This window comes from Malassezia globosa (genome assembly GCF_000181695.2).
Source record: "Malassezia globosa CBS 7966 chromosome Unknown mgl_sf_5.2, whole genome shotgun sequence".
Taxonomy (NCBI): domain Eukaryota; kingdom Fungi; phylum Basidiomycota; class Malasseziomycetes; order Malasseziales; family Malasseziaceae; genus Malassezia; species Malassezia globosa.
Window position 1 is genome coordinate 472,701 of NW_001849867.1, and position 13,460 is coordinate 486,160.

At 51.4% G+C, this 13,460-nt stretch overlaps 7 protein-coding genes across 7 annotated transcripts; 2 read left to right on the forward strand and 5 right to left on the reverse strand.

Moving 5' to 3' along the window:
* Nucleotides 1–453: 453 nt before the first annotated feature.
* On the reverse strand, nt 454–2,448 carry MGL_2436 (uncharacterized protein; the record flags this gene model as incomplete). The annotated part of the gene is made up of 1 exon (XM_001730588.1): nt 454–2,448. The coding sequence occupies one exon, from the start codon at nt 2,446–2,448 to the stop codon at nt 454–456; it is 1,995 nt and encodes a 664-aa protein (XP_001730640.1).
* Nucleotides 2,449–3,847: 1,399 nt separating this feature from the next.
* MGL_2437 (uncharacterized protein) lies at nt 3,848–5,734 on the forward strand (the record flags this gene model as incomplete). Its single annotated transcript, XM_001730589.1, has 1 exon — nt 3,848–5,734. One exon carries the CDS (start codon nt 3,848–3,850, stop codon nt 5,732–5,734), a length of 1,887 nt encoding a protein of 628 aa, XP_001730641.1.
* Nucleotides 5,735–6,445: 711 nt separating this feature from the next.
* On the reverse strand, nt 6,446–6,991 carry MGL_2438 (uncharacterized protein; the record flags this gene model as incomplete). Its single annotated transcript, XM_001730590.1, has 1 exon — nt 6,446–6,991. One exon carries the CDS (start codon nt 6,989–6,991, stop codon nt 6,446–6,448), a length of 546 nt encoding a protein of 181 aa, XP_001730642.1.
* A 338-nt stretch (nt 6,992–7,329) lies between these two features.
* Nucleotides 7,330–8,390, reverse strand: MGL_2439 (uncharacterized protein; the record flags this gene model as incomplete). Its single annotated transcript, XM_001730591.1, has 2 exons — nt 7,330–8,098; nt 8,152–8,390. 2 exons carry the CDS (start codon nt 8,388–8,390, stop codon nt 7,330–7,332), a joined length of 1,008 nt encoding a protein of 335 aa, XP_001730643.1.
* Nucleotides 8,391–8,608: 218 nt separating this feature from the next.
* On the reverse strand, nt 8,609–9,517 carry MGL_2440 (uncharacterized protein; the record flags this gene model as incomplete). Its single annotated transcript, XM_001730592.1, has 1 exon — nt 8,609–9,517. The coding sequence occupies one exon, from the start codon at nt 9,515–9,517 to the stop codon at nt 8,609–8,611; it is 909 nt and encodes a 302-aa protein (XP_001730644.1).
* A 563-nt stretch (nt 9,518–10,080) lies between these two features.
* MGL_2441 (uncharacterized protein) lies at nt 10,081–11,117 on the reverse strand (the record flags this gene model as incomplete). The annotated part of the gene is made up of 4 exons (XM_001730593.1): nt 10,081–10,385; nt 10,438–10,800; nt 10,851–11,065; nt 11,098–11,117. 4 exons carry the CDS (start codon nt 11,115–11,117, stop codon nt 10,081–10,083), a joined length of 903 nt encoding a protein of 300 aa, XP_001730645.1.
* Nucleotides 11,118–11,409: 292 nt separating this feature from the next.
* Nucleotides 11,410–13,375, forward strand: MGL_2442 (uncharacterized protein; the record flags this gene model as incomplete). The annotated part of the gene is made up of 4 exons (XM_001730594.1): nt 11,410–12,769; nt 12,801–12,894; nt 12,926–13,064; nt 13,367–13,375. 4 exons carry the CDS (start codon nt 11,410–11,412, stop codon nt 13,373–13,375), a joined length of 1,602 nt encoding a protein of 533 aa, XP_001730646.1.
* Between the last annotated feature and the right edge of the window lie 85 nt (nt 13,376–13,460).

A 13,460-nucleotide genomic window follows, 5' to 3' on the forward strand; every position in this document is an offset into this window, starting at 1 on the left:
ACCTGGATCTCTCAGTTGCTACAAGATGAAGCTGTCTTCCCTACGAAGCCAGGCCGCGAATTCCCCTCCATGTTCCCAACTACCGCGAAACAGATGTACCGCCAGATGCTGCGTATTTTCGCTCACATATACCATGCACACTTCCCCGAGCTGCTCCATCTCAGTTGCGAGGGACATATAAATTCTCTCTTCGCGCATTTCGTTGTGTTTGGCAAAGAGTTTCACTTGTTCGACTTCCAAGAGTTCAAGGGCGGCCCACCGGCTTGCATGGGCGGTGTGGGTGGCCCGGAGAATCCAGCAGTCGAGTCTCCTGGGCTGCGCGACTTGGCTGCCGCGCATGTGGGCCCACATGGCGAGCCGATGCCGTATCCAGGAGTATGTGATTTGATTGAGCGCTGGGTCGATCGTGAAATCTTACCGCGAGAAGTGCTGCTATAAACATCAGACGGCTAATTACAATGCCTCCTTGGCCACAGAGCGCTTTTTTCTCGGCCGTGAAGAGGTGGACGACCATGGCTGATCACCCAGGCGGTCCCATGTCTTCTCCGGTTCCTCCAATGTTGTATCGATTCGATCGCTCTTGCGGCTCCGTTTGGTCGACTCGCCATCACTGCCGCTGGACCCGCGAGGCGAGTACGGCACCTTGTCGTCGTCCGCGCCAACAGCGCCATTGTGGCTCGTAGCACGACCGTATTCGCTCTTTTTCCAAAAAATGGGCTTCTGGCTGCGCACAGCGTTGCGCATGGGTTTTACAAAGGCACCCAAGTTTTGCGCTCGCTCAATGTCGGGGTCATTGTCCTTGTCATAGTAGTACCAGCACTCGAGTGGGTCACCGCGAGTGTCTTTTCCAGGCCGCTGGATCACGCCAAACATAGGTGCACGCTGCAGCTCTTCATCTAGTCTCTCATACCATGCATGTCGCGTCAGAGACGACCAGCGCGAGTCGGAAGTGGGGAACCATCCCTTAATTTGCTCGCCATACGCTGGGAACGCACTGGATTCATCCTCCGTCCACAGACGGCTCTTGGACGGACTGTAGGCGACAGCACACGCACCCGCTTCCCCACGTAGCATGGAGGGATTCGATGCAAGCACACTCCGGACTGCCTCACTCGCAGATATAGTCGCAGTACGATGAAACACAATCGCTCCAGCCAGCAGACCAGCTAGGTCGTACGTTGGTGCTAAACGTGCCACAAGTGATCGAGCTGTGTCGAGAGACTTGCTGGGCTGGTTGGAACGAGACACACACGTTGCCTTGGCTTGATCCTCCTGCTGCGATTCATCTTCAGACTCACTAGCTTCCTTGAGCAAGACAGCTTTCGCAGTCGAGGATGCAGGTACTGGCCCTTGTTCTTGTGACTTGGGCATGCATTCAGGCATGTGCGCGGACGTGGTTCCAAGCAATGACGTTCCATCCTGATCCACATGGCGCTTCGCCGTTTGCGCTGGCGAGGCCGATGCTGGCGCGTACGCAGGCACCTCCTGACACGATGTCGGCAGGGTGTGCGGATGCGAATGTGAGTGTGATGGGGACATGACAGGTGACGAGGGCAACGGTGATGGCGATGATGACTGCGAGCGCAAAACTGATGGTGAAAATGTGGGCGATGGCAACGATGAACGCTGGTGATGAGTCGCGCCTTCACCATCCGTGTGCCAGTCAGTCCATCGCGATGGACTCGAAGGCACGTCAGCGAGCATGCCCGGACTTGAAGCACGCGCGCGTTTCATTGGAGATACTGACGTCGTCTGCGGCCTCATAGACACGACTCGGCCGGGCATGTGCGGCATTTCAAAACACACTTTCATCCCGAAGAAGTCGAGCCATGTACGCGTCGCGTCGAGACGGACAATGTGACCTGATTGGTATCGACGACCATCGATGATAAGACCATTTTGGCCAATGACGCGCAAAACGAATGCGCCAACAGGTACTTGGCCACCATCACCCACATGTGTGAAAGGCACCCAACGGATCAGAGCGTGCAGACGACTAGCATGAACCGCACTGGGCGGAAGGCTCACCATGGCGAGAGGTCGCGCTCCTACAAAAGTGCGAGAGTCGCGCAGAGCTGCGGGCATGCTTTCGGGACGCTTGCAGCGTCCGATCAAGAATGTATGGTGGTAGTTGAGCATCACAGGCTCATCGGGCTCATGTTCAAGGCGGATCTCGAATGGTGCGTGCATCGGCTCAGCAAAGCGAGGCAGGTCTATGCGGTCGCGATGTTCCCGCTTCGTTGGTGACACACCACTTCTCTTCCATTCAACATTGTCACGCGTACGTACTGCCCGTGACGGTGATGACGTCGGTGGTGGCGTCGCGACAGGAGCCGTACGATTCGTCCATGGCACCGACGACTTGTCGTGTCTTGGTGATCGCAACAACGACGCATCAGCTTCAGATGAAGGTACTGGCGTAGCCAGCACTCCCTCGGGGGAATACATGGATCAAAGGACCACTCGCACAAGTTTACACTTGTGCGGTCACACACTGAGATGTCGAGGCGTAACAGTAGTTGCGCGCAGAAATAGGACGCCGACACAATCTCCAAAACGATCGGCAAGAGTCACGCTCGCGTCGCGTTTCTGTCACGGGCGCGTCGCGCGTCGAGTGCTTACGTCATCTAGTCGGCCTGGTCGAGCTGATGCGGTGTGTTCTTTGTTGGCTCGCAGAAAGGGCAGGGCCGAGGACAGACAACAAGCTCCACACAGGAGAGCCTTGAGCGAGCGCGCCGGCATTCAGCATGACGGCAGCGGAGCTACATGAGGCCGATGACAAACAGGCAAAGACTCTTGATACTAAGCTGGAATGCAGGAATGAAGCTGAGCACGCGGGTGAGGCCAAGCCAAGCGGAGACAAAGTATCAGGCGTGTGGGACGAGGATAATAACGACGAAGAACGTCGACGGAAAGATGCGGCTGCCGCCGCATTAACGCTGGAAATTGTAGGTGACCTGCCGCATGCAGAGATCAAGCCGCCAGAAAACGTGCTGTTTGTGTGTAAACTGAATCCCATTACACGGAGTGAGGATTTGGAACTCATCTTCTCCCGGTTCGGAACCATTTGCAGCTGCGAGGTCATCAAAGATAAAAAGGTAAGACATGGATCTAGACAGCCAGTGTGCTTACGACGATATAAAAGACAGGTGATAGCCTGCAGTACGCATTTATTGAGTTTGAAGAGCGTGCGTCTGCCGAGCAGGTACGTGCCGTGATACGTGTGACTTACCTTCGATAGGCATATGTCAAAATGCAGAATGTGTTGATTGATGATCGAAGAATCTGGGTCGACTTTTCTCAGAGTGTCTCGAAATTGCACGGTGCTTGGAGAAAGCAACGAGCCAAGCGATCTGGCAAGCAGCGGCAAGCAACGAAGAACCCCGATAGCGATTCGTCCAGATACCCATCGCGTCATGAGCGCGAGCGCAAGCCAACATTCAGGGGACATGAACACGACCGTTCTAACTATCGTGAAGGCCGTGACCGCAGGGCTCGTCAAGAGTCGTACTATCGCGACCCGTCCCAGCACAAAGATCGTTTTGATCGAAGCCCCCAACATCACAATCGCGCATATCGATCTTCTCGCGACAGATCACGCTCTCCGCCGGCAGGTCGAGAGAAGAGCTCTAGTGCGAGCTGAGCATGTCACGCGAATTGGATCGGCGCGTCTCGATGGCAGCATGTCCTGTTCATGTCCAGCAAGAACGTGATCGGGAACCCGATCAATACGACACTGGCAATTGCCCAGCTATGGAGGGAAGCGACACTCGTCTTTTCATAGGTGATTCTTAGAATACGCCCGCCGCCACCATCAACCCCTTTCCCCTCCACCTGCACACTCAGCATGCTCGCTGGCGTACGTGCTCGATCATGTGCGTGGCGAGCATTTCGGACGGGGTGCCTTGCGCCAAGCTCATTGAGACATTGGCCAGCCTGCCAAAGGCGAAGTATAGCCACAGAGTGCATCCGCAACATTGGGATCATTGCGCATATTGATGCAGGCAAGACGACGTTGACAGAACGAATCTTGCATTTGACCCGTGCACAGACACTCAGTGGACTTGAGCCACCTAAGCCACAGGCTTCTTACACGGCTCCTGGCGATGTCGATACCGGAAGCACAGTGACGGATTTTCTTGAGGAAGAGCGTGAGCGAGGAATCACAATCCAGAGTGCGGCTGTGGGTCCTGTTTGGTGGACGAATGCTAGACATGATACACAGTTGCCGGTACAACGGCATGGCAATAGCATGGCAACTTCATCTGTCGCTATCACCCTTGTCGACACGCCAGGACACGTGGACTTTGGAATCGAAGTTGAGCGCACAGTTCGAGTAGTGGACGGAGCCGTCGTTGTGCTGGATGGGGTCGAGGGTGTTGAGCCCCAAAGTGAAAATGTATGGCGACAGACAAAGCGTTATGGTGTTCATGCACATCTGTTTTTCGTCAACAAGCTCGATCGAGAGGGCAGCAGCGTTGGACGATCCATTCGCTCCATTATCGACAAAGGACTGCACGCACGGCCAGTGCTCATACAGTTGCCAGCATATGCTTCGGATGTGGGTGACGATCGTGGAGACATATCGCGCGCAAAATCAGAGAACCCACTCGTTGGTGTGATTGACTTGCTTAGCATGGAACTGCTGCGCTTCGAAGGCGTGGCTGGCGAGCAGATTGTACGAATTCCACTCGATGCTGCCAAACATGCGCCTGTTTTTGCCGAAGCAATTAGCGCACGCTCTGCGCTTGTAGAACTCATTTCGTCTCTGGATGTCCAGCTGCTCGATCGCATTCTCGAGCTGGACGACACAGAAACAGCTATTGAGCGGCTCCCCGTCTCAGAAATAATCCATGCCCTGCGTCGTCTAACACTTCAAGGCGAGGTGTGCCCGGTCCTTTGTGGTTCAGCAGCGGCCAACATCGGTGTACAGCCTTTGCTGGATGCGGTACACATGTACCTGCCAAGTCCTTCGGATCGCCCGCCAGTGGATGGGATCATTGCTCCCGGTACACCTCATGCTCAACCTGTACATGTGGATTTGAATGACCGTAGCACCACAGCTTTGGCTTTCAAAGTCGTGTGGGATAAGCGCAAGGGGCCCATTACGTTTGTGCGTGTGTACTCGGGCACACTACAAAGCTCCATGACGCTTCTCAACACGACCGCCCACAGGAAGGAGCGAATCTCGCGCCTGCTTCTTCCGTACGCTGATCAATACGTGGATGTTCCATCGCTACAAGCTGGTATGATTGGTGTTGTACTTGGTCTCAAAGACACTCGCACAGGCGATACGCTCGTGGATGCGCGTCATGGCGCGGGTGCATCTAAAGGCGCTTGGAATACGCTTCGTCTTCGACGTGTGCACGTTCCTCCGCCCGTTTTCAGTGTGAGTGTGGAAGCGCGCACCAAGGCCGAAGAAGGGGTTGTGGCTGATGCGCTGCGCATGCTTGCACGCACGGATCCAAGTCTACACGTTAGTGAGGGCGGCTCAGGTGCATCTTCTGCACAAACAGTGCTCAGTGGGATGGGCGAGCTTCATCTCGATATTGCCAAGCATCGACTTGAGAACGAGTTCAATGTATACCCGCACCTCGGTCATGTTCGTGTTGGCTACCGGGAGACAATCGCGCAAGACTCCCATGCTGAAGCTACACATCTCTTCGACCAAGACATGAATGGACGCCGCGTCTCAGTCGGTCTCCGCATTCGAGTGCGGACCGACGGTTGCTGAGGCTAGTAAAAATGAAGTTGTTGTTGATTTAGGCGAATCGCCGAACTTCACGTACGAATCAGGTCACGCTCTCTCACAGGTGCTGAGACAAGGGGCCCATGCTGCCCTGTTACGTGGTCCCTTGAGCGGCTTTCCCATGCAGGGTGTCCATGTCACGCTCGACCGCATCCAAGCAGAGGGTCCTGACATGTGTCCGCCTGCGGCCGTCCGACTTGCTGTATCGCAGGCACTACGCCATGCGTTGGGCCATGGATCTCGGACAAAGCCAAGTGACATGGTTTATGGACACACCAAACTGATGGAGCCCATGATGCACGTTTCGATTGAAGCTCCCGCAAATTACGCGGGCAAACTAACATCTGACATCAGCGTCGAGCAACACGGCTCCATCTTGGACATGGGCCAAGCAACAGATGACGCGCCGCCACCAGCAGACTTGAATTCTTCCTACGAGGTGTATATCCCATCGGACCACAATTTTGATGGCTTCGTCGATGACAACACGGCCAACATAAGTGCATCGATGCAACAGCGGCCTATGCGTATTGAAGCACACATCCCACTCGCCCGCATGATGCGCTATAGCACACGGCTACGTGCTTTGACAGGCGGTGCAGGAAGCTATCAAATGACACTCAGTGGATTTGCCATAGTAGCGCCAGATCGTGAGCGTGAGCTTCTACGCGAGCTTGGACGCTTGCCGGCACACATCTAAGCACGTTGCCAGCGCAATTCAATATCAGTCATGCTCACTTCTTCACCTGCCTTCTCATCGTAGTCGTGCCATTCGCCATCCTCGAACTGGACGTCTGTAAACGGCGTGCCACTTTCTGTGCCAACACACTTCCAAGAGCTCGAATCTGTCAATAACTCCTGGATTGAAGGATCGATCGGCTGCATGCCGCGGAATTCTACGGTGCACAGTGTGTGCCAGTCAGGGCCTGCGCTCACGTCTATTTCAGACCACGGCGCAACTTCGCCCATCTTCTCCTCATCTTTTGAGCCAGGCTTACGCACGACAAAGGACGCAGAATTTTCCCGCCTGCAGCTAGGACAGTTGACAATGAGGTTGGCCGATCCACGGCTCTTTTGCATCTCAACCACATTCGAAGGTTCTATCGCCACGAGTTTCGGGTGTTTTTCGTGGCACGACGTACACTCGATCTGTAAAAGAATGGCCGCATCTACGCCCTCGGCGGGAACAAGTCGTGTCACGTTCGTAAACTCGCCTTTTAGTTGTAGCGCAAGATTCGGCATGTTGTGCGACTTCGTGTCGTGTGCCCCACCCAACTACGGTAATGTGACTATTTCAGTTTGACAGACATGTCGCTGCCCAACACACGTGCAACGTTCCATGCTGTGGGATCAGTCTCCTCCACTTCCGATAAGAGAGCACAGACTTGGCAAGTAGGATCCTGGGTTAGTACGCGCCGATCCATGACAGGCCCATGATTCTGTCCGCCGCTCTGATCAAAGTGTGATCATTACCTATAGACCGAAAGCACTCGTATCTGATGTCTCTGAAATACATATATATATATATATGTGGATTGATGCATATGTATATGTGGCACGACAAGTCATTCATACCATACCTAGGGCTTCGGCACTCGAAGGGTCTTGCTCACCATGGCCATAGACCAAACGAGCCAAACAAATGAAAATGTATGTATCGAAATTACCCCAAATTCATTCGCCCAGCCAGCGAGTGTAGTAGGCAACACGTATTGAGGCAACACTCCTCCCGTCACAAGAAGCGAATATAGCGCGTGGGAGAAATCAAGTGAACAGGTGCCAAGCGGTAAGCCATTGCCAGGAATCCAACCATGCCATGTTCCTGTGAATGGAAGCGACTCTTTTACCATGCTCGGTGACCAAGCTCCGTCAGCTACATCGAAGCGGCCAAGCAATAGACAGAGAGCCAGCACGCCTACAAGTGCCAAGCTTGAAGGGATGGGTAGCCCTTCAAAATAACGCGTTTTCCCATGTGAATCTTTCGGTATGTTTGCAGCTGAAATATTAAAACGTGCGAGCCGTGCAATGCCCGCGCACACAAATACAGTGAGGATCAAAGTGTCAAGTGGTTCACGTAGACCCATCGCAAAGACAGCCACGGAGGGAGCAACGCCAAAAGACACAAGATCAGCAAGTGAATCAAGTTCCTGTCCGAGCATACTGCTTGACTGGCGCCACCGAGCGATTTTACCGTCTAGGAAATCGAAAATAGCACCGAAAAAGGGGAACCATAGTGCATACCACATATAACGAGGATTAGATGTCGCAAGGAATCGACCTGACATATACAAAGACTGCGCTCCGCAAAATCCATTCATAAGCGTGAATGCATCCGCTAAGTGAAAGTTCCTGTCACATAAGTAAGTCACAAAGCTGAGCATTCCCACAGCAAGTTCACTTACCGAACGAGGCTAAAGTGGCCATTGGTCTCGATAAACCGCTTTAATTGAATCTCCGCATCATCTCTTAGATCTCCGAGAACTTCTTTTCGGTCCGAATGGACGCGCACACGTTGACGCAATCCAGCATCCGTGCCTGCCATAGCTGACACAAAATCGGCTCGATAACCTGGTGAAGCATCCTTGCTGCACGGGTCAAGCGCAGCTCGGCTCGAGTCTTGTGGCAGCGTGCAGCTCCACATGCACGTGGCGAAATTTTATCATCTTTCACCCTTCCCCCCGCGCCCTAGTGGCGCTGACTCAGTGCCAAGCAGACATCGCTTGCCGAAGCCAAGATGTACAGATGCGTCTAGTTACGCTGGCATACAAACCGATGATGAGGGCCGATAGCACAAACACCCAACGGCGAAAGAACACGAGATGCATGACTATACAGAATGGCTCCATTCAGCCCTATGAATTATATGGAGTAAAGCTTAATGCCTGAGATGGATCCCTGCACTTGCTGCGAGTTGCGTTCGACTGCTGACATGTCAATCTCGTTTGGGTCGGCCTGCTCGCTGGGCTCTGCACTAGGACGCGACGGAGCCGCAGAGGTGAAGCCAGAATGCACCATCAGAGAATGATCCACCTCGCGAAGCAATGCATTCGAAGGCGTCGGCATAACATCAGGGACAGATAAGCGACGTGACGCGTTAACAATTAGCTCTTCTTTGGAGGGTGCATTCGTACCCAATGGATGCATAGACACAGGCATACCGGCCGCTACATCCTGGAGCCGCTGCAGTACATCGACGATCTTATCATTGGCCAGCACCAACGCACTTAGATAGAAGCTGTCGCCAACAGTATGAATAAAGTGTACAATTTCTTTCTGCAGCTCGAGCGTTAGGGTGGCATGTGTCTTAACGTCAGGATTTTGCATGATCGGCTCGCTCGATTTGCTGGCAGCAGCCATAGCATTCAGTAGATTTTCGCACTCTTTATCTGAAGCCTCAATTGTACCTTCAACGCTGCTCAAGCCATGGGAATGCAGTAAATCAATCGCACGTCGGTTCTCAGGTGCCGAACTTGGGTTTGTTCGATTTATCGAGGCCAAAGGTTCCCGGTCAACACCACCGCAGAGACCGTACAGACTCGATACATGCGCCATCTCGGGATCGCGCATAAAATGGCGGTGCCATGAAAGCAAGATTAGCATAAGCTTACGTCGAACGCCATTGTCGGTGCCGAAGCTCATAGACGTGCTTTTCAGTGAAGACACAAGACTAGGTGTCGCGAATGACTTTTGAAACTGGGGTGTGCCCATCTCTACAATGCCTTCCAACACGGTCAAAGCTCGCTTTTGGTTATGCACAGAGTCACCCATGAGATGCTGACTGATCGCCTTGGCGACATCATTGGCGGCATTAGGGGATTGTTCAATCAAATCGACTAATTCGCCAATGCTGTAATTCTGTTAGATACATGCCGTGAAAGTCGACCAAGCTGTTGTTACAACATACCCGTCATAAGACGTCTCGGAGTACTGCAACATGTCAGACGTATACCACATGGATGCGGAGACTTACCTTATCAGTACATAGTTCGTGGATGGCCCCTTCCACTCCTTGGGTCTGGTTCTCGTGACCAACATGAAAGTGCGGCAGATGCAGATGGTGGTGATTCTTGCTCTGAGGCGTAAGACTTCCACATTATCTACGTACCTCTGACGCCATCCTCCCACAAGTTTTGTTGTAAGTGCGGGTAGAGGTCCCAGTCGGTAACGTATGCACGTACTCTGCGCATACACATGCAAACATATACGAATAAAAATATCTAAATTAGGAACACCCGGTCCATCTGCTGCAGATGATCCACCTATAGGAAATAATCCGGTGCGGGTCTTTTAGCGGGCAAACCGGGCGTGCTAAAATGAAATAAAAATTATGGTCAGCCTCCATCTAGATTACGTTCATGCACGCACCCTTGTTCAGCCGCATCAAATGTTTTGTACTTTTGGTTCAAGGCATCATCCAATTCCAGTATGCTAGCCACATTACCGCATCGATAGCAATAATTCGGTGCACTCCACACCGTCACAATTGTAGCGTCAAACATCTGCTTATACCCTTCCAATATTAACTGGTGCGCCCGAGCAATGAAGTCAAGGCCATTCGTGTGAACAAAGCCTTTGACAACATCCCCGCCGAAAAGGTACCCAGCCCCGCGTGGCGATACACCCCAACCGCTAATGTCTGATAATGGTACGTTGGATGTGAGAATCAGTGACATGGAATACCGACGTACCGTCTGGATCCGACCACAATAAATCACACATTGCCCCATCTTGCGGTACTTCTTGCTTGCGATCAATTGAGCGAATCTGGTCCAGTTTAAGGATATTTGGACTCAGCCCACCGTGCACGCAAAACACACGCCCATCAACAATAGCCCCAAGTGACAAATAGTCAAACACTTCACAGCAATACCGCCATACATTCACATTTCCATACTTCCGAGAACACTCATCGTAAAACCCATACACTTGCGTAATTTGACGTGATTCGTGATTTCCACGAATCAAGACGATTCTATCAGGATATCGCACTTTTAGTGCCAGCAAAAGCAGAAATGTTTCGACAGAGTAAAGCCCGCGGTCAACAAAATCGCCTGCCAAAGCGTCAGCCTAGCCACAGTGCACAAAAGCTAGTGATACGTACCCATAAAGAGGTATCTGGTATCTGGGCACATGCCACCGACGCTGAAAAGCTCCATTAAATCATAAAACTGCCCATGAATATCACCGCAAATTGTCACGGGTGCATCTACATGCTGGATATTCCCCTCTTCAATCAGCATTTCACGAGCCCTGTCGCACAAGTCTTTGACTTGTGCTTCTGTCAGAGACTCGCACTTCTTTAATTGCGATATTTGTCTTTCAAAAATTAGCCAGCAATTTATACTTACCGATCCAAATCACTACTCATTTCTCATCGCAAAAGCGCAACGCCAAGCAAAGATCAGCCGTACCAGCAACAGGAAGATGACGACGATGAGAACGCTCCACAAAATAAAACTGTCCTTCTGAAAATAGAGCCTATCAACCGGCACTGGCCCTTTCCAAGCTATGAACCCCGACCCGCATACTCACTACAAAAAAAAATTAGATACGCCCTAGTAGGTACCTTGCTGTGGTGACCTGATTAATAATACAGCTAATTAAAGGCCCATGCCTTCAAGAGATAGGGAACGAAGCGAGGCTTAGGCCTATCAAACATCATGATCTCGAGCAGCGTTGCAAGGTTGTCTCAGCTCAGTCTCCGAAGAGCTGTGTCACGTCACCACGTTTATGCAACGCAAATTACTATCCATGGAATCAGATCCTATGCCGTCAAGGTTTCCAGGAATCCTGATTTTGGGACTATTACTTCTCCGATCTTGCAACAATTTGCTTCAGTCTTATCAACCCCTCAAACTTCGCTCATTAGCACGATTCCCTCTGAAAGGAAAGAGTGGAACACAGTGGAAGAGTCAGAATTAGACTCATATAACAAAGACTGGATGGGAAAATACATTGGACGGTCCAAGTGTGTAATTCGACCCAAGACAACAAACGAAGTGGCCCAAATTATGCGGATTTGTTATGAACATCGCCTCGCTGTTGTTCCACAAGGAGGAAATACGGGTCTTGTAGGTGGAAGTGTTCCGGTCTTTGATGAAGTTGTATTGAATCTGAGTAGTTTAAATCAGATTCGCAGCTTTGATGCCACATCAGGAACACTCGTATGTGATGCTGGTTGTATTCTTGAGACTTTGGACGACTTTGTCGCCAAAGAAGGCTACATGATGCCACTTGATCTAGGCGCCAAGGGTAGCTGTCACATCGGTGGTAATGTGGCAAGCAACGCAGGTGGACTCCGTTTCCTTCGATACGGCTCGTTGCATGGCACAGTTCTTGGATTGGAAGTTGTACTTCCCAATGGCGACATATTGCCAGGCCTCCAAACTTTGCGCAAAGACAACACAGGCTTGGATCTCAAACAACTTTTCATCGGTTCTGAGGGCTCCCTCGGCATCATTACAGGTGTAGCAATCGCAACGCCTAAACGCCCAACATCTGTCAATGTGGCCATGTTCGCTGTCGAGTCATTTGAAGCTGTTAAAACGACTTACCAGCGTGTGCGCCAGCACTGCGCTGAGATTCTCTCTGCTTTCGAGTTTATTGATCAGCAATCATTTGATCTAGTTCTGAAAAACACGTCTAGAAAGCCCCGAGATCCATTTGAGGAACGTTACCCCATGTATGTACTCATTGAAACGAGTGGATCAAATCAGGAACACGATGAGTCAAAGCTCCAAGGACTTCTTGAAGACTTGATGGAATCTAGTATCATTTCTAACGGTGTGGTTGCTCAAGACGAAACGCAAATCAAAGCCCTTTGGTCTCTGCGTGAAAGTGTGCCGGAGTCACTAGGCCATTACGGGAAAGTGTATAAGTATGATGTGAGTCTACCAATGGACAAGATGTACGAGCTTGTGCACATCCTACAGGACCGGGTGATTGGCTCAGGAATGATGCCTAGTGCGAACGAGCCAGGACGTGTCAAGGCCGTATGTGGCTACGGGCACTTCGGAGATGGTACGTTATCAGCATGCGCACTAATATCTAGGTAATTTGCATATCAACGTGGTCGCAGAAAACTATGCCGCTGACATTGAAAATGTGATCGAACCCTACATATATGAGAAAGTCCAAGAAATGAGGTATGCATGCATGTGACAAACTTACGGATAGCGGTTCTATTTCTGCGGAGCACGGACTCGGTGTCATGAAACCTGACAAAATTGGATACACGAAAGACCCCCTGTCAGTGCATTACATGAAGCAAATCAAACGATTGTTTGATCCACAGGATATAATGAATCCCTACAAAGTATGTGACTTGCTGAGTAATTGTACACTGACCTCGAAGTACCTTCCAAACGAAAATTACGTCGCTCGCTGAACGGGCGAATTCGGCAAAGGCCGGGTCGTTGGTGTGGCAACAACTGCTGTGTAGCGCGTGTGCTTTTAAATCGTATATTTTCTTGTACCTGAGGATAGTTGCCACAGCTTTTACTTGAGAAATGTCTTACGGAACACATCGTGAAGTTGGTGATGTCAAATATCGCGAGGCGTACGTCTTTTTTTTTGACTTCGCACAGGTTGTGCGGAATGGGTGGACCTAACATGCAGGCAATATAATTATGCGTTGAAGGCAGGTGGACTAGGATTCCTAGGCGGTCTGGCTGCTTCATGGACTGGCTTGAGTCTGCTTCAGAGGCGATAT